At 43.6% G+C, this 18,404-nt stretch overlaps 1 protein-coding gene across 2 annotated transcripts in view; it reads left to right on the top strand.

The window, feature by feature from the left end:
* The first annotated feature begins 8,407 nt into the window (after window positions 1-8,407).
* The window catches only part of NADK (NAD kinase), a 31,261-nt gene continuing 21,264 nt past the window's right edge, over window positions 8,408-18,404 (top strand). For both annotated transcript variants that reach the window (XM_065421221.1, XM_065421220.1), the window contains exons 1-2: window positions 8,408-8,568; window positions 16,619-16,838. In XM_065421221.1, coding sequence (XP_065277293.1) covers window positions 16,660-16,838 — 179 coding nt within the window. In that variant the 5' untranslated portion in view covers window positions 8,408-8,568; window positions 16,619-16,659. The remainder of the gene's footprint in view (window positions 8,569-16,618; window positions 16,839-18,404) is intronic.

Here is an 18,404-nt window from a genome sequence, read left to right as displayed (position 1 = left end):
GGGTTTCCTGGTAAAGATTTTGCCATGGGTTCTCCCTCCCTCCTTTATGACATTTAACTTTTCTCCTGCTAAGTCTCTCTGCTCACCACTAACTGAGCTTTCTGTATACCAGTTGCCAACGGCTCTCAAGCTTATCAGAGACAGCCAGCATTATCAAGTGGATTGAGCATGGAGCTAGAAACCAGGACCTCCTGATTTCTAATCCCAGCTCTGCCACTGAATTGTGAGTGCACTGCAAGTCCATTAACCTGTTTCCCCATCTTTAAAATGGGGAGGGATAGCTCAGTGGTTTGAGCATTGGCCTGCTAAACGCAGGGTTATGAGTTCAACCCTTGAGGGGGCCACTTAGGGATCTGGGGCAAAATCAGTACTTGGTCCTGCTAGTGAAGGCAGGGGGCTGGACTCAGTGACCTTTCAGGGTCCCTTCCAGTTCTATGAGATAAGTATATCTCCCTATATTATATATATTTACCTACCTCATGGGGGGGTCTTATGAGGACATAGTTACTATTTGCACAACACTCTGAAAAGTTAAAGCAATAGTATTGTATAATTGCCCTGTCCCTCCATCAATGGTTTTGTGGTTAAAAAGCATCATTATTAACTGGTTTGTCATATCTCCACTTGCTATCAGGTTCTACAGGATTTAAGCTTCCATTTTGAAAAATATTAAGTTCCTATTCCTCATGGTTACACAGAAATGGCAGGTAGATAAACCTTAAACAGCTATAAGGGAGACATGAATTCCTTCATCTCAACAGGTTGTTAACTGAGGCCTAATGACAATTCAGAAGTTAATGATTTCACTGCTGAGCATTTTAGCAGAAACATCCTGTTATTGTTTGATCTGACTGGCTGAGGTTGAATCTGACAATAGTGTTCCATTAAACCTAAAGCCATGCACTTTATATTTTGCAAAACCAAGGACCTAAGCAGAGAAAACTGTATGTGTTTGTTTATCTGTGGGTATTAGTACCAAAGGTTTTCCTTCTACTGGCTTTTCTTGAATGAGGCACAAGGAACTCTGAATTCTGAGACCCTCAAACATTTCATTTCTCATCCCTCTCTCACGAAGGGCCCACCTTCACTACACCTTACTATGTGCAGCCTAATATACGGTTCTGTGCACGCATACCTGTTCTGTTGCCTTTGTCAGCAAGCAGATGCTCAAAAGGGATATAACTGTCCTTCACTTGGACTGTTTTGTGCTCTGTGTAGGAACAAGAGGATGTCACAGAGCATGGCATGCTGTGTTTCTTCCATTAGCCCAGGAAGCAGGACTTCCAAGGTCACTGTGGAACCTGGGCAGCTTGCAGCATAGCTGTGGTACATATAGGTTTGTTATAAATAGGAGACACACAGCTGGTTAGCAATCTCATCTAATCTCCATTAACTAATAAGGATAAGTGTTCATCAAGTCCAGAGTTCACGGCCTTTACAAGACGTCTGGCAGTGCCATGCAGGCAAGGGATGCTGTCAATGGGCTCAAAAATCCGTTTTCTTTTACATCTTTATTTTTAATAATCAATATTTATTCAAATTGGAAGTAGTAGTGGAAAGCAAAATCCTAAAGAAGCATTATTCCTTTAACCTGTGCAAAGGCTGAAAAGTTCATCATTTAGAATCTCAGAGCAACTGAAATGTCTCCTGCCTGGTTTGTGTACTGGAGATCTGGGAGTACGTGACTGTTACACAAACACTGGATCCCTGAGCATAACTCCTCGGTGCTGGGCTATAATTGTTTTGCTGCTTTCTTGTAAGAGGGATTGCATCTCGATAAAGAGAACATCATTTAGTACTAAGAATACGGGAAAAGGAGCAGGCAGAGTGATTCTATTTTTGATTCTCTCTGTATGATCTTGAGCATGTTCCGTCTCCTCTTTGTGCCTTAGGCTCTCCATCTACCAAGGCCAGCCAACTGCCCTGCCTCTGAAGCTGCAGAAAATCATGTGGGATATTTCCATCTTATCCTAAAAGTGCTCCAGGGGGAGGGAATGTAAAAGAACCCTGCAGCTCCTTGGCCTGGGGAGCAATTCCTTCCTGACCTCAAGTTCCACCATCACTTTACATTTGTGCATCATTTAAGCATTTTAATACCAATTTGTTCTCTAAAATACCACTGGCATCCCAGAACCATACATTGTGTTCTCATATACACAAAGATTGAGAAAATCGGTGGCCATGATGGGGGGGGGGGGGTGTGAATAAAATTAAAAGTATTGCTTATCCTCCGATGTCGTGGTGGCAGCAAACCCTCTTTCTACTGAATCTCTGGCATTTCCCCAGCCCTTAGCTTTCAACTTCCTCATTTTCAATGTGCACTGTCATTTCATTTCCTGGCACTCAATTCCATGTTGCACTCACTTCATTTCCTGACCCCACTTCCTTGCAAAATGCACAGAACTTTTGACTTGAGAACATGTGATATCTCAAAACAACCTGCCCCAACCCATCAAGTGCAGCCACCTTCTCTTATCTCCCTATGTGACCTAGAAAAACAATTCTGGATGTAGCAAATAATGGGCCCAATCCTCAGATGGTGTAAATTACCCTAGCAAAATTGACCTGGTCTGATATATTTAGCCAGAGCTGCTCTGAATGAGCCATATGCTTGAGACTGGACTAACAAATAATAATTACATCATGCAATTAAAGTAATATCTGATCACTAGAAAACAGGATATCTCCTGAGACAACTGTGCAGAAGTTAACTAAACACTGTTTGCTGGAAGCTGGGAATGAGCGACAGGGAATGGATCACTTGATGATTACCTGTTCATGCCCTCTGGGGCACCTGGCAGCGGCTACTGTCAGAAGACAGGAAACTGAGCTAGATGGATCTTTGGTCTGACCCAGTATAGCCGTTCTTATGTTTGTCTACAATGGCAGCTACACAAGGGCCTGATCCTACTCCTTCCTGAACCTGTGACAAACTCCTGCTGATTTCAATGGGAACAGAATTGGCATTAGTGCCTAAGGCATTAATTTTGAGAGGTTCTGAGCCCTCCTGTAACTTATCCCTGGGGATTTGACCTGAAGACACTCACCATGCATTAGGTGAGTACAGAATTAGGGACCTGATCCTGCTTTCACTGAAGTGAGAGGCAGTTTGTGATGACTTCAAGGGGAGCTGTAGTTTCTCAGCTTCTCTTAGGATTTGGCCATAAGTCACCAATAGATAGGAAAGTGCTTTTTGGAGGTGGGGACTTTATTTGTGGCTGAGCTGGAGAGCTTCTTACATGAGATTAGATGTATGTTCTGAGGGGCTGGGAGGGATTTTAAAGCAGGGAGAATTTTTAGCCAATTACCAAATAAAGGGTCAGGATGAATGTTCAGGGCTGCTATTTTATCCTCTGTGTTAAAGAATATTCACTAATGTGGTAACTAATAATACTCCTGGGGGAATTATGCGCGACTGCGCATGCACAGAATTTATGTTCCCCATAGATTTCTTTGCTTCCCCACAGAAAAATGACTTTCTGATGGGGAAGCAAAGGGAAGCCACAAGAGCAGCCATGTGACATTCCACAGCAGTATGTTTCGGGTATCTACGGCAGAGAGGTAAATCACTGTAGGGCAGGGGGCGGAACTGGGGAAGACCTGGCTGATGACTCCTACCCCGCACCGGGCTCAGCTGCTAGTCATGGCTGGGCAGGGTAGGACAGGACTTCCTCTTCCCCTGCACGGCATCCGGTGCTGGGTCAGACCCACCCCCAGCTTTCTCCCCCAGCTGCAGGAATCTTTGCAAACTCTTCCCCCACACCACCGTTTCCTGCACCCATTGCTCCTCAGCTGCAGGGGGAGGGATCACTGTACAGGGACCTGCTCCCCTATCCACCCAACTGTCGTGCATCCAGAACCCCTCATACCCAGACCCTCTCACTGAGCCTCACACCCCACATACAGAACCCCCCTGAGGAGCCCCACTCCTGCTGCACCACCCCGATGAGCCACCTGGATCCCTACCCCACTGAGCCCCAACCAGCTGCACCTGGATTGCTGCCCCACTCCCCCAGCATCTGGACCCCCACACTGAGACCCCCACACCCAGACTCTCCTGCTGAGCTCTATCTCCCCACACCCAGACCTCCCCCACTGAGCCCCTGACACCGACTCCCCACCAAGCTCCATCCCCCCTGCTGAGCCCCAACCACCTTCACCTGAACCCCCCTCCAGCATCCCATTACCATTGCATCCAGAACCTCCCAACAAGCCCCTGTGCATCCAGATCCCCTGTGTACCTGGATCCCCCACTGAGCCACCCACACCCAGATGGCCTCACACAGAAGCCTTTCAATCCACACCTGGATTTCCCCCCTCCCCCTCTACCACTAAGCCCCTCCACACTTGGATCCTGCCTGCCCACACCTGGGTGCACCTAGCAGGGAGGGGCAGGGCACTGGGGTGTTTCTGGGGCAGGTCCGGTCCTTGCGCTGTGTCAGGGTGCAGCCTCACAGCTGAGTCTGTCTCCCGGGGGGAGCTGCAGAGTGATCTCCCACTTCTGTGCAGCCAGTGGCCTGTGCTCTCCAATGCCATGCTGGAGCCTCCACCTTTATTTGAGAAATAAAATTTGCAGAATTTTAAAATATTGTGTGCAGAATTTTTAATTTTTTGGTGCAGAATTCCCTCAGGAGTACTAATAAGAACGAGATGATGACAGCAAAATCATCCTAACTGCAGTTAAAGCACCCAGCTCATTTAAACTTTCTAGAATATTAAACTTTGTAATACTTTTTTAAAAGAAAATCTGAATTTTGGGCTGGTGAGTGACATTTGTCCCCTAGGACACCAGTTAACACTTTAATTTAAGGTTAATACTACCCCACTCCACCACCTCATCTTTTGCTTTCTGATAGTCTTTAAGAAGATGGTGGGGGAATGGCTAACTCTCCCAAGCATTCCTAACTCTGTAATAAAGAGCAGCTAGCTATATGCCAAATGCTCAAGTGAACCTTGGAACTGAGTGTCTTATAGACCCAGAACCATCATTACTCTGTTTGACTACCACAGTGGTTTTCACATGCTCTATGCCTGGTACATTTTGGTGACATATTTGTTTGCAAGGTAGACTCACGTTTTACCCTTTCAGAAATAATCACTAGACACAGAAAGAAGCAAAGACTGTGTAACCCCTTCCCATCTACCATCACAACACAAAAGAACAAAATAATAGGCCAACCTGGTCATAAACCCACCAGGATTCATAAACCCGTCAGGATTCAAATTTCAGCCCAGGAACTGCCATTATATTACAATCATTAAATGCTGGAATTGCTCTCCTACTGTTGTATTTCACACTTACAGAAACACCTGTGCTAATTAATTGCTGAATCACTCTTGGAATTTGCTAAGTACATGGTCACCCAAAAACATCCCTATTATATATGGGAGGTGATCTAACCGTTGCACATTGAATTGCAAGGTAAAGCATATGAAGATATTTATTCATGATCTCATCATTGACTTCATTTCCCCCTCACACAGCCCATATGTTATACTTGCACTTCTCACACAGATTAGAATCTGGTTTGTATTTTGCCTATTTAAATATTGAAGCAATAAGTTTTAAAGATGTTGCTGATAAAATTACAACATACCATGTACAGACTGGGACAAATTACAGAGGGCCTTGTTTGAGCTTGGCCTTCCTTCTGTATTACAACCAAACATTGTCAACAAACCATGGATGCCCATCAGCTGTGAAGGTGGAATAGGGTTCTGAAGGGATATGATACCAATTGTGTGTTCATCACAGGCTGCAGTTGGGTGCTGGTTAGTCACTTAAACAAAATAAGTGGTTTAAGATGATTTTTAATCCATCTGAAGCTCCATGCTTTGAAATGTAACTGCATCAGTCACTGTCCATGCCCTGTACGGCATCACACAGTGATAACACTCACTTTGGGGTTGCATACGGTACTATATACTGTCATGTCACATAAAGACCAGTATGAATTTTTTTCCAGGTCAAGTGATGACTGCAGGGATGGGGAATCAGAAATCACAGACTCTACTCTCAGCTCTGCCTTTGTCTTGAAGTAATTGCTAAAGATTGTACAACACCTTTCATTGCTGTTTCTGGAGATGGGTTCGGTCACAGAGATCCCCTTGGGACTATCACCTGATGTGCTGAAATTACCTCTGAGCCCGTTTTCCCTGCAAGCTTGGGACTCCAGAACCCTGCTTTGTTGAGCCAGACACGCTAGCCTGCTGCAACACAGACCCAGGGTCTGGACCACGCCCCCAAAGCTGCAGACTTTAACTAAAAACAGCTCAGCAGGTTACCTGTCTCCAGCACTCAGACACCCAGCTCCCAATGGGATCCAAACCCCAAATAAATCTGTTATACTCTGTATAAAGCTTATACAGGGTAAATTCATAAATTGTCTGCCCTCTATAACACTGATAGGGAGATATGCACAACTGTTTGCTCCCCCAGGTATTAATCACTTACTCTGGGTTTAGTAATAAACAAACATGATTCTATAAAGTATAAGAAGTAGGATTTAAGTGGTTTCAAGTAATAAGAGCCAGGACAAAGTAAGTCACAAAGCAAAATAAAACAAAACATGCAAATCTAAGCCTACTACATTAAGAAACTGATTACAGGTAATATCTCACCCTCAAAGATGTTTGAATAAGCTTCTTTCACAGACTAGACTCCTTCCTAGTCTGGGCCCAATCCTTTCCCCTGGTACAGTCTTTGTTAGTTCCATCAGACATCTCAGGTGGTAAGCAGGGGTTTTCTCATGACTGGCTGCCCATTTTGTCCTGCTCCACCCCCTTTTATAGCTTTGGCACAAGGCGGGAATCTTGTGTCTCTCTGGGTCCCCACCCCTCCTTCTAAATGAAAAAGTACCAGATTTAAGATAGATTTCATTATCAGATGACATGGTCACATGTCACTGTAACATCCCTAGTCTCTGTTCCCCATGGGCTAGCCCACATGTACACAGGAAGACTTTCAAGTAACTAAGGCCATTTACAACTGATTGTTTTTCGAGCACCCTTAATGGCTTCCACTTAATATGTTTACAGCAGTGATACAAGTTTATATCTTATTCTCCTAACTCCAGATATAGAAATAATACATGCAAACAAATAGGATGAACACACTTAGTAGATTACAAGCTTTCTAATGACACCATACAAGGAGTATTTAGTATAAAGCATATTCCAGTTATGTCATATTCATAAGCATATTTCCATAAAGCATATCAAGTGCAACATCACACCCACCTCACAGTGATTTTGTGAGGCATAGAGAAGATTTATAAAGCACTTTGCAAGCATCAGATAAAAGGTAGTAGGAAGGAGCACAAACTATTAGCATGATTTCTAAAAAGGTGACCAAGTATCACTGTAATTAAATATGTGAAGTTTAAGGGGTTGGAGGGGAGGAATCCACTGAACTGGAGATTTGCAGAATTTCTAGATTCTTTTGGGGGATGTCCTGATAAAATTAATATGCCTCTCATCTTAAACTTCAGTTGTTAACTATTTTGGGCAAGGCTGTTTTTTTTCTTACATGTTTGTACAGTGATTAGCACAGTATGGCTTTAGTAATACAAATGAAATATTTTTTCAGCATTAATGTTGTCAACTCTTGCACTTTTACCGCAAGTCTGCTGTTTTCTCCACAGCCCCAGCTCTCACGGTCTACCGTCTAGTGATGAGATGGAAATCTCGGCTTTGTTTTTTTTAAAAAGGGAGAAGTTTCTAGTTCTCATGTTTGAAAATGTGACCCAAGCTCAAAAATTGGGGAAATAAAATAAGCCTAAAATTAATCTTTAAAAAAAAAATCTCATGCTTTTTAAGCCGCTCGTGGGGGTTGTTATGCCCGACTCATGGTTCATGAGTGCCTGGAATTGGCAACATTCAGCATGTGTAACACGGTGACCGGGGGGGTTCGATGGTGCAAAAAGGTGCAGCGCACTGACCCCAAGGAGCACGAGCCTCACTCCCCCCTGTCCCAGCACAGTCTGGCCGCCTGGCGCTTGCAATGGAGCAAACCCCCACAACAGAGGGCGGGGCAAATCCATTGGACCCCCCCCCTCACAGGGCAGCCACTCCGCCTGCGCGAAGCTTCCCCCCGCCCCCCGCGGCAGCGCCACCCGCCCACACATGCTGATCGCGCCAACGCTCAGCCAACCGCACCCCGCGCATGCGCGTCGTTGTTCGTCGCCTTTGCCTCGCTCCCCTCTCGCTGGTGTGGGAAGTTTAGCGCATGCGCATTAGCGTGATTCTCCTCTCTCGGCCCCCGCCCTCGGACTCCGGGCCGACCCTCGCGTACGCAACCCCGCTGCACTTACCGCCTCCTTCTCCTGGATGGGAAACAGCGGCGGTCTCGCGCATGCGCAGGGTTGTCGTCTCTTCCCCCCCTTCCTCTTTTGCCGGCTCCCCCCGCGGGCCCGGCTGCGGCTGAGTCTCGTGAGGAGGCGGAGGAACTAGGGCGGACTATGGAGGCGCGCCGGCGTTATCGGCCGCACTCACTGGACGGGAGCAACCGTCGCCAATACCACCGGTTCCGGCACGCGGGCCTCTGAGGGGGGAAGAGCTCGCAGCGCGGTGAGCGGGGGAGGGGGAATGGAATGGAGTGGGAGGGAGGGGTGGGGGAATGGAGCGGGCGGGTTAAGTGGTGGAGGGGGTGATGGAGTGGGGAGGGGTGAAGGGAGTGTGTGTGTGTGTGGGGGGGGGGGTGTCCTGGTGGCTGGTAGCCAGGTGGGAAGGGCCTGGCAGACCCAGGGCCGAGGGGTTGCTCCTAGGAGATAGCAAAGCCAGGGTTGTTGTGGTGCCTTCTTATGGGCAGCAGCTGGTGCCCCTGGGTGGGATGTTGTGAGGCAGGCTCAGGGACCTGGTGTGTAACTTTCCCAGTTGGGGAGTGGGGGTGCCCGGTGTTGTCCCCTGAAGGAGGATGTCCATGTCTCACGGTAAAGGGCCTGTCCTGGGGGAGCTGAGCATGCTGGGGCACCAGATTTTGTTGTGCCTGCAGGATGGCTGGTGGGTGTTGGCATTAGCCGTGCAATGCCCCTCAGGAGGATGCTTGACACACAACTGGCCTCTAGGGTTAGGCTTGGCAGAATTCACTTTTACTTCCTTTTATCATTTTGATGGGTATCCGTGTTTATTTTAAGCCTTTTTTTCATTTTTATTGGTTTAAATTTTCACAGTTGTGCGAAGTTATGGGGTGGCCAGATAATGGGCAGCAGGTAACGACAGTACTAATTTAATGACAGTAGACACCCTGAGCCACAAAAATAAAGCTTTATAATGGTTAAAACATAAATTGTCAACATATCAAAATATACAAGTTAAATAGCCTTAAATCAATCTCTGACTTCTCAAGCAGCATATTTTGTTCTTTGCCTATCTGTAAATTTCAATTACAATATTTATAATTAAAAATGTCAATATTTTTGTTAGCATGTGGTGAAACTGATGTTTACCAACATTTACCAATAAAAAATAATCAATCCAAGCCTAAATATATGTGGGTCTTTTTGGTGGTTCTTGAAGCACTGTGGACATACCATGTGCCACTCCAATGTTCATGACCTGTGTGTATCAAATGTGGCTTCATTGGTACAGGTCCTTAAACTGGTGACCAGCTGGCATGTGGTTCATGCATATATATCTTACATAGAGGGTATCTCGTGGTGTAACTAGTTTCAGTGCAGGTTTCCTTAGCAAAGCCATAGATGGTCTCAAGTGGTGCCTAAGAAACACACTGACAGACAATAGCATTCTCACAGTTCCTGTGAACCAAGAATAATCATTCTTAAATCTGCACTGAGGGAATGGAAACATACAGATGTGCTCTCAGAGCCGGAAAAAGAGACTACTCAACAGACAGAATAACCCCCTCTTGCCTGTGATTGCACCTTGTCATATGAAGGAGCTCTTAGCTGGTTAATAACATGGCTTCTTTTTTATTAAACCACACAGTCTTGATGGTTGAACTATTGGGGAAGTGGCTGGGAACTTCAGTTTTGTTCTGGGCCTTGCGATCTAGTTATATCTGCTCTTTTTATCTTTGCTCTACATTAAAGAGGAAGAGAAACAATACAGCTAGAATGTGGCTTGAAGTGTTGCACAGATGATCTTGGGGAGGAGGGCTGCTGCAGAAAAGTTTCTACTCGGGTATTTTTGACTCTTTACAGTGGTGCTTTCTATTTTTCACTGGAAATAGAAGAGTTAGAAGTTGTATAACCATCCACTGGAAAGACGCTTCTGAGTCACAAGTGCTTTCAGTGATTGTAGCGTGCAGTACTTCTTGACTCCATCCACATGAGTGGGTGGGAGGGAAATCTGTAACTAAAACATAAAAAACCAAAACAAACACTTGTCCAGCTGACACACGCTTCTCCATTGTTGGTGGGACTGAAGGGGAACCTTTGGGTGCAAACGGCTATATAAGGAAATCCTCCATTTGACTGGCTTCTTGGTGAAGAGGACTCCTTGAGTTACTGAATAAATGACACAGAAGAGGCATAATGCAAATTAATAGAAAAGAAAGCTAAGATAATGATTTCTGAATGTAACGGTCTTCTTACCCTTATGAGAATTACAGTAAGTCAGTAATAATGATAATAGATCTGTAACAGATCAAATGGTGTGATCTGAATGTCCAATACAATTTCTGGTTATCTAATAAAAATGTATATATGGTATGATATATGTATGAAGGCTGTTGTACAATTCTTGATCTAACTTCACTTTGACCTCCTTCCCAAAGTATTAATGAGGGAAACACCCGTATATACCGTATTAGATATTGTAAACACACTATGAAGGGATCAATATAATAGCACAATTGTCCTTTCATGGTCTATCCCCACCTTACCTATCATCCCTGGTTCGGTATTGAGATGTCAGCCTTCTCTTATGATTGGCCCAAGATGCTAGCCTTCATTGCCCACTTGTTGAATTTTCTAACAAGCACCTTCATGCTTTTTCCCAGGCTGCTCCTTACGTTTGGGAGGAGTGACCCATAAACATCTGCAAAACTAACTCATTATCCTCCTTCAAAATCTCCTCAAAGGAGAATTTTGCCAAGATGCCTATAAAAAACTTGAGAGTGGCTAAGCTGCTGCTGTGCTGAGAAACTGCTTATCATGGTGACCAATACTGTTTCATTGTTTCCTTGTTCTCCCCCATCTGTATCAATTTCTTGTCTTTTTACTTAGTCCCTAATCCAAAGAGTTTACAATCTATCATTTTTTTGTTTTTATGTTCTGTATTTGTATAGCACTTAGCATAAGAGGTTCTGACCCATAACTGGGTCTTCTAGGCACTATGATAATACAAAATAAATAATTTTGAATTTAAAAGTTCAGACTTTTTTTCCTCTTTGATAATGTTACAGTGAAATAGCTGTGAAAACTTGACATATCATTGCCTGACGCTTTTTTAGGTGAATTTAATATAAGAATTGAACACTTTCATTAGACTGAATGGATCTTACTAATGATACAGTATTCAAGCTGCCAAAATAAATACTCAGTAATTAATAATAAATTTATTTATAAAGCACCCTGGCAAAATCACTAGGAGTGCTGAATAACAATCATAAAAACAATTTCACATGAATTAAAAAAATAGACTTCTTGGGTGATTGTCATTTTAGTTGCTATCGAGCTGTCACCAGTATTTGGCTTTTGCTCCACATAAGAAATGAAACATATTGGTCACTTGGCACTATAGGCACTTGACTTGCTATAGTTACTCCAGGTTTGGCTGATATTCGCTTAGAAGAACACAGGAATCCACTTCAAAGACTTACTGATACTCAGACCAATAATTCCTTAAACACCAAAGAGGTAGAAGTAGGGGGTAGTTGAGGCATTGGATTGTCTTAAAACGTTAAGTTGATTCATAGATGTAGTGTACTGGGATCACATACACTTCAAAAGCACCACTAGGCATAGACAGAAATAGAATTCTGTTTTTCTAACTTTCTGTAGGGCTTGCTTGGTGACCATCTACACTGAAATATAATCTTGGTTATACTTTATATGCAAGTCATAAGGTAAAATTTTAAATGAAAACTTCCTGGCATTTGCTGTGGGAAGGTTATTTTACATAATTCAGAATACAGTCCAGGATTATATCAAAACAGATGTTTGGTGTCACTAACACCTGTGACAAACAAATGAATCTTTGAAGAATACTGTAATAACTACTTTAAAAGGTGATGAATGGACCCAAATAAACTGAATAAGGGGTTTTTCAGCACATGACATTTAAAATACTAATATGTTGAAATACTCCTTTCATATTTTATTTTAGGCATTTAATATCTAATATTTAAAGTGGCTTATTTCCATAAAGTTAGATAATTTTAAGTGACTTGTATTTTGATTAGTTCAGAAGCAGCTAGTACTCCTTTTTGAGAAATTGTATAAAACCGTGGTACAAACAAGAGCTTAGATGCATAATTTTCCATGTCAAAAAGTAATTTCTATAGTATTAATGTACATATGAGCCAAACTCTGACTCTTTTGTGTGTGTATATGTATATATGTGTATATGCATCATTACAGTAATTGTGTGTACAAATCAAGTAATTGGCACACACATTAGTATGCCATTATGCTCTTAGTCTGCTTCCACAGTCAACTTGTGGAACTCCTTACCTGAGGAGGTTGTGAAGGCTAGGACTATAACAGCGTTTAAAAGAGAACTGGATAAATTCATGGTGGTTAAGTCCATTAATGGCTATTAGCCAGGATGGGTAAGGAATGGTGTCCCTAGCCTCTGTCTGTCAGAGGGTGGAGATGGATGGCAGGAGAGAGATCACTTGATCATTGCCTGTTAGGTTCACTCCCTCTGGGGCACCTGGCATTGGCCACTGTCGGTAGACAGGATACTGGGCTAGATGGACCTTTGGTCTGACCCGGAACGGCCTTTCTTATGTTCTAAAAGCCAGGCCCCTCTTCTGAAATTCCTAGATATTAGGAAAGTCAAAAGTATGTTGAAATGAGTATTTCCAAGCTCAAATTCATAGGTGACTCTAAGCCACTAAATGTTTGTATCTTGGAAAAGTGAAGGACATTATAAATTGATAACTAATGCATGCCACTAAATTGTATCTATTTTTGTAGTTGTGTCCTTATGGAATGGGGACGTAATTCATGTCAGGAATGAAGGAAGTGGTGGTTGGTGATTCAGTAGGTGTCATTTCCATGTGAGTCAGTAGTGAACCAGTGATAGTTTTGAAACAGTATCTCATGCCAGAGGCAATTTCTGTATCTTAAAATAGGGTGCTGTGAGGCTTAATATTTGTAAGGTACTTTGAAACCATTGGAAAGTTGCTATAGCAGTGGTCACCAACCAGTAGATCATGATCGACTGGTCGATCATGGAGCCTCTGACAGTTGATCTCGGTCTCAGTCTAGGGTTGTCATGCCAACCCTCCTGCAGCCAAACCGGGAGATCAGCTGCTAACAGTCCAGTGGCATAGCAGGGCTAAGGCAGAGGCTCCCTGTTTGCCCTGGCCTGGCGCTGCTCCCGGAAGTGACTGGCATGTCCGGCAGCAGCTCCGGGGTGGAGGGGGAAAGGCGGTCTCCACGCGCTGCCCTTGCCTGCAGCCACCGCCCCCACAGCTCCCATTGGCTGGGAATGGGGAACTGCGGCCAAAGGGAGCTGTGGGGGCAGTGCCTGCAGATGGGGGCAGTGTGTGGAGCCTTCTGCCTCCCCCCCCCGGAGCCGCTGCCAGACAAGCTGGCCACTTCAAGAAGTGGCTCAGGGCCAGGGTAGGCAGGGAGTCTGCCTTAGCCCTGCTGTGCGGCTGCCCGGGAGCCGCCTGAGGTAAGCGGGGCCAGGGGGCTCCATGTGCAGCTCCCGGAAGTGGCCAGCATGTCCCTGCAGCCCCTGGAGTGGGCAGGGGGCTCTGCCCCTGCAGCTCCCATTGGCTGTAGTTCTCTGCCGATGGGAGCTGCGGAGTCAGCGCTCGGGCAGCGCACAGAGACCCCTTCTGCCCCCCCAGGGACCGCAGGGATGTGCTGGCCATTTCTGGGAGCAGCGTGGGGCAGGGCAAGCAGGGTGCCTGCCTTAGTCCTGCTGTGCTGCCGCCTGGGATCCGCCTGAGGTAAGCGGTGCCTGGCCAGAAGCTGCACCCCAACCCTGAACCCCCTCCTGCCCCCCAACCTCCTGCCCCAGTCCTGAGTCCCCTGCACCCAAACTCCCTCCCAGAGCCTGCATCCCAACCCCCTGCCCCAGCCATGAGCCCCCTCCCAGAGCCTGCACCCCTTCCTGCACTCCTGCCCCAGGCTCAGCCCAGAGCCCGCACCCCAAGCCCCTGTCCCAGCCCAGTGAGGGTGGGGAAGAGCAAGTGACGGAGGCAGGGGGGATGGAGTGAGCCGGACGTGGCCTTGGAGAAGGGGCGGAGTAAGGCCTTGGGGAGGGGGCGGGGCAAGGGTGTTCGGGTTTGTGTGATTACTGTTATTTCTACATTTTCTTTGAGGTAGATCCTGAGTTGCACTTAAATTCAAAAAGTGATTTTGTGCTTAAAAAGGTTGGAGACCACTGTGCTATAGGATGTCAAAGTATCATTACTATCATTAGAAAGACAAGTTGTGTGAAAATACAATCTGAGTACCTTTCCTAGACCCAAAGAAGAGCTCTGTGTAAGTTCGAAAGCTTGTCTTATTGGACCAACTTGTGTGGGTGAAAGAAAGATATTACCTCACCCACCTTGTTTCTCTAATATCCTGGGATCAGCACAGCTATATCACTGCAAATTACTATTATTAGCATATTTGTTTACCATAGGGATGTAAATATTGTTTTAAAAGTTAACCATTTAAATGCTTACAATTATATAGTTTAACTGGTTAACCAATTAAAGGGAGAGAGGCTGGGGGTTAATAGTTAGGGTAGGTTAACTGGTAAGACTAATGCTTACCGTTTAATATTTTACCTCCCTAGTTTATCAGTCTTTCCTAATTGATATGCCATACTATCACATTCTTCACAGTATGTACTAGGAAATCTGTTCAAAAGGAGGTGCAGTTGTAAAAGTGTAATCCTTCAAATATTATAGCAAGATAACATATTTTCTGTTGATCTTATTAAAGAGTAAGTATAAAATATTAATCCAAGCTTAATTATTTTAATCACTGTTTATCCTTAGATTAGATTCCCTTTTTAAACTGAAATTTGTTTGCTGTTTATATATAGAGAAGGATTCTTCATCAGCTATATTCAGATATGGATATGCGCAAATGTAGATTCTTAACATTTGTGGGGAAAGTAAACATTTCAAGGACTTAAAATGAGTTGGCTTATTCCATTGTTATCTTACATTCTCTAAGGAGGAAGTGTATAATGTTTTATGTAGAGAAGCTACTCGAATGTAACTCGTTATCTACCAAATGTGACTAAAAATATATATTGATGTTGTAGCAGACTTTCAGAAGGAAGTTCTGTTAACAGATTGGTAGACTCACGTAGACTCATCGATCTTGAAGGTGGGAAAGACCTAGTAGATCATTTTATCCATTTATTTCCCTGGCAGTGCAGGATTATTTCATACTTTCTTCTTGTGTTCAGTAGAGTTGGCATCAATGCCAGTTTTGTCTTCTTGAAATTCGTGTTTTTTTTTTTTTAAAGGCTAGAAATCTACCCCGTGTAAAACTATATGCTCAGACTTGAGACTTGTGTGCCTGGCAGGGCCCCACCTTCTCTAAATAGGGTTTTAAGAAAGAAAGTCCACTTAGAGTTCCTTTTTCAGGTCCACTGCAATGCTGTTCCTGACATTCTGCTAGTTGCTTAGTCTCAGATGGGAGCTGTGCCTGAAGTTACATTGCTGGAAGTGGTGGGAGCAACAAGAAGAATAGAGATCCCAAACTAACCACAGTGTTGTGTTTTTTTATATATATATATATAGTTTCAGTAAACTATCCAAATTCTCTCAAAATGTTTTAATTTTTTTACTTTAGCAGGTCCATTCCTTCCACTGTAGTTCAGTGTTCTGGAACTGCTTAACCAAATTTTTTAGTTCTTGTTCATTTGCTCCACAGCTTTGTTGTTGGTCACAGAGATATCAAGCTAATAAAGTTGCTTTGATAGAAAAAAGTATTGGACTGCATAATGTGATGCCTTGTTCCCCCTTGTCTGGATTCACAGTTACTGAAAATGCTCTTAAGACCAAGTGTATTATACATTGCAACTTAGGGATGCCCATCTGTCCCGCTTACCTGATGAGGATGAATCCAGGTATACAATAGTAATTGCAGATTTTGATATGTTACTTCTAAGAATGACTTTTGGCTTTTGTCCGGTATTCCTTTTATAACAGAAAGTGGTTACCAACTCTTTAAAATAGGATTGTAATGGTCTTAAAATTGCAGCCGAAAGTGGCCCTAAACAACCCAGGTAACCGGCATCATTAACACACATGCACTTCACTCAATCCCTCCATCCTACTGCCGATTTCTTTCTTGTGATTTGGCAGAGCACTGAAATTCCCTGCAGGGTGGGAATCTCTTCAAGAATAGCTTGAGAAGTGTGTGTCATGTTCTATGCCCATGAACTTAGATAGCATCCATTTAATTTGTGGTTTGTTACTCTCCAAAATTTGAAATAAAGTAAAATCATACTTCTTTTTTCCCCAAAGGAAGCTGTATTTCCCCCAGCTGAAGTTCCTTTACTTCCACCATGGAGACAGAACAAGAAAACCTTTGTATCAGTAAAGATGATGAGAGCTCTGAATCTGCTTTTCATTGCTCAGCATGTCATGATGATGAGGATTGGAGCTGTGCTAACCCTATCCGGGGTCGGGCTAAGACCCGCAGTTTGTCTGCTTCACCAGCCCTTGGAAGCACCAAAGAATTCAGGTATGAAATAAACTAGACTTGAATCTTCTATGCTGATGATTCTTTCTGAATGAGCAGGAAGTTTCCTGCTTTTGTAGAAGTAGGGCAAAAGTGAAATTTACCCAAGTTTTATGTTTGCTTTTCTAGTCTCTATTTATATAGTGAGGTAACCCTTAAATAGCTCCTGAGATTAGAAGTATGTTACCAAGGAAAAAAAGTTATTGGTATATCATCTGCTGGCTTCAAGAGAGAATTTTGAACCTAGTAATAGCTTTTCACGTTTTTTTCTTACAAAGCATAGGAATTGTGGATGCAGTGCATAGCTGCAGTGTTTATAATATACTAAAAGAACTTGCCCATAACTGAGAAAATAGGTATACAGGCGTTCAAGTAATTTTTCTAGTTCTGGCAAGTTCTTTATAGGGACAATAAGGATACATGTGGCTTTATTTAACAGAGGTCTGTAGTGTTTTACAGAGTAGATAGATACAATGTGTTACATTGTTGTCAGTTTTAAGTCAACCATCATGCAAAGGATCCAACTTCCCGTTCTACACACCTTACAAAAATGAAGTATGGAACAAATTGTGACATTGAGGTACATTAATTTAATAGCTTGATAGTAATATAATCCAAAAGGAAGGTTCAGGCTTCCTTAAATTATAGGAGCAGAGCTGGACTTGATACCAGATCTTTCGCACAGCTCCACTTAGAGTTAGCATACATGGTAAGAAGAACCTGGTTGGATGCATTTCAGCTGTATAGTAATGGGTGATGGCACAGAAGTCATTTTATTCATAGATCATAGTCTATTGCCTTCCTCGAACCAGATTGTTAACCTACTAGTATGATCTTCTGTCACATGGGGAACCTGGATTTAACTTCTGGTGTGGCATTCCTCAGACCAACAATGGCAGGTAAAGACTGTACTGTGGAGGCAGTATGCTTTGCCGAGGGAGGGAGGGAGTACCTCGCACTAATGAACTCTGACCCTCCAGATGCCTGAGGGGCATGGACAAGATTCTAAAGGAGCTGCTTACCAGAGAGGATTGTCTCCCCCATCCAAACTGTGTTGCTAGCAGTATTGTTGCTGCAATGTGGAGCATCTGTAGGTGAGACTATAAGGGTGGGGGGGAAAGGGGTTGGGGGAGAGGGAATCCCAAATCAAAGACAGGAGGATCTCAAAACAGACTGTAAGCTAATTAAATGTTTTCTAACAAGTGCAGCTTCTGTGGAGTTTCTTTAGGGACATAAAGCTAATGTACTTAAAAATTTTTGGAGGATGTTCTTGCAGGGTCAGTGGAAACCTTTTAATGCTTGGAGTTTCCTGTTATTGCCTATGGACTGCATAGTACAATATAAGAAAACAAAGTATTTATGTAGAAATGTATCCTATAATTAATAGCATTTAAGTGCAGAAATTTGATTGTGTTCATAGGATTTTAAACACCTAATATTAGTCTACATGAGTAAAAGGCCTGTTGGCCTAAATTCTGCTCTCTTTCTAGGTGTGAATATTTCCAAGTCATTATTTATTTTATTTTTTTTTAGTTAGGAAACCTGCTTTTTTTCTATTGGACACACATT

The sequence above is a fragment of the Emys orbicularis genome, chromosome 22 (genome assembly GCF_028017835.1).
Source record: "Emys orbicularis isolate rEmyOrb1 chromosome 22, rEmyOrb1.hap1, whole genome shotgun sequence".
Lineage (NCBI taxonomy): Eukaryota > Metazoa > Chordata > Testudines > Emydidae > Emys > Emys orbicularis.
Note: the sequence above shows the minus strand (reverse complement) of the source record. Positions and strands in the feature narration are given on the sequence as shown.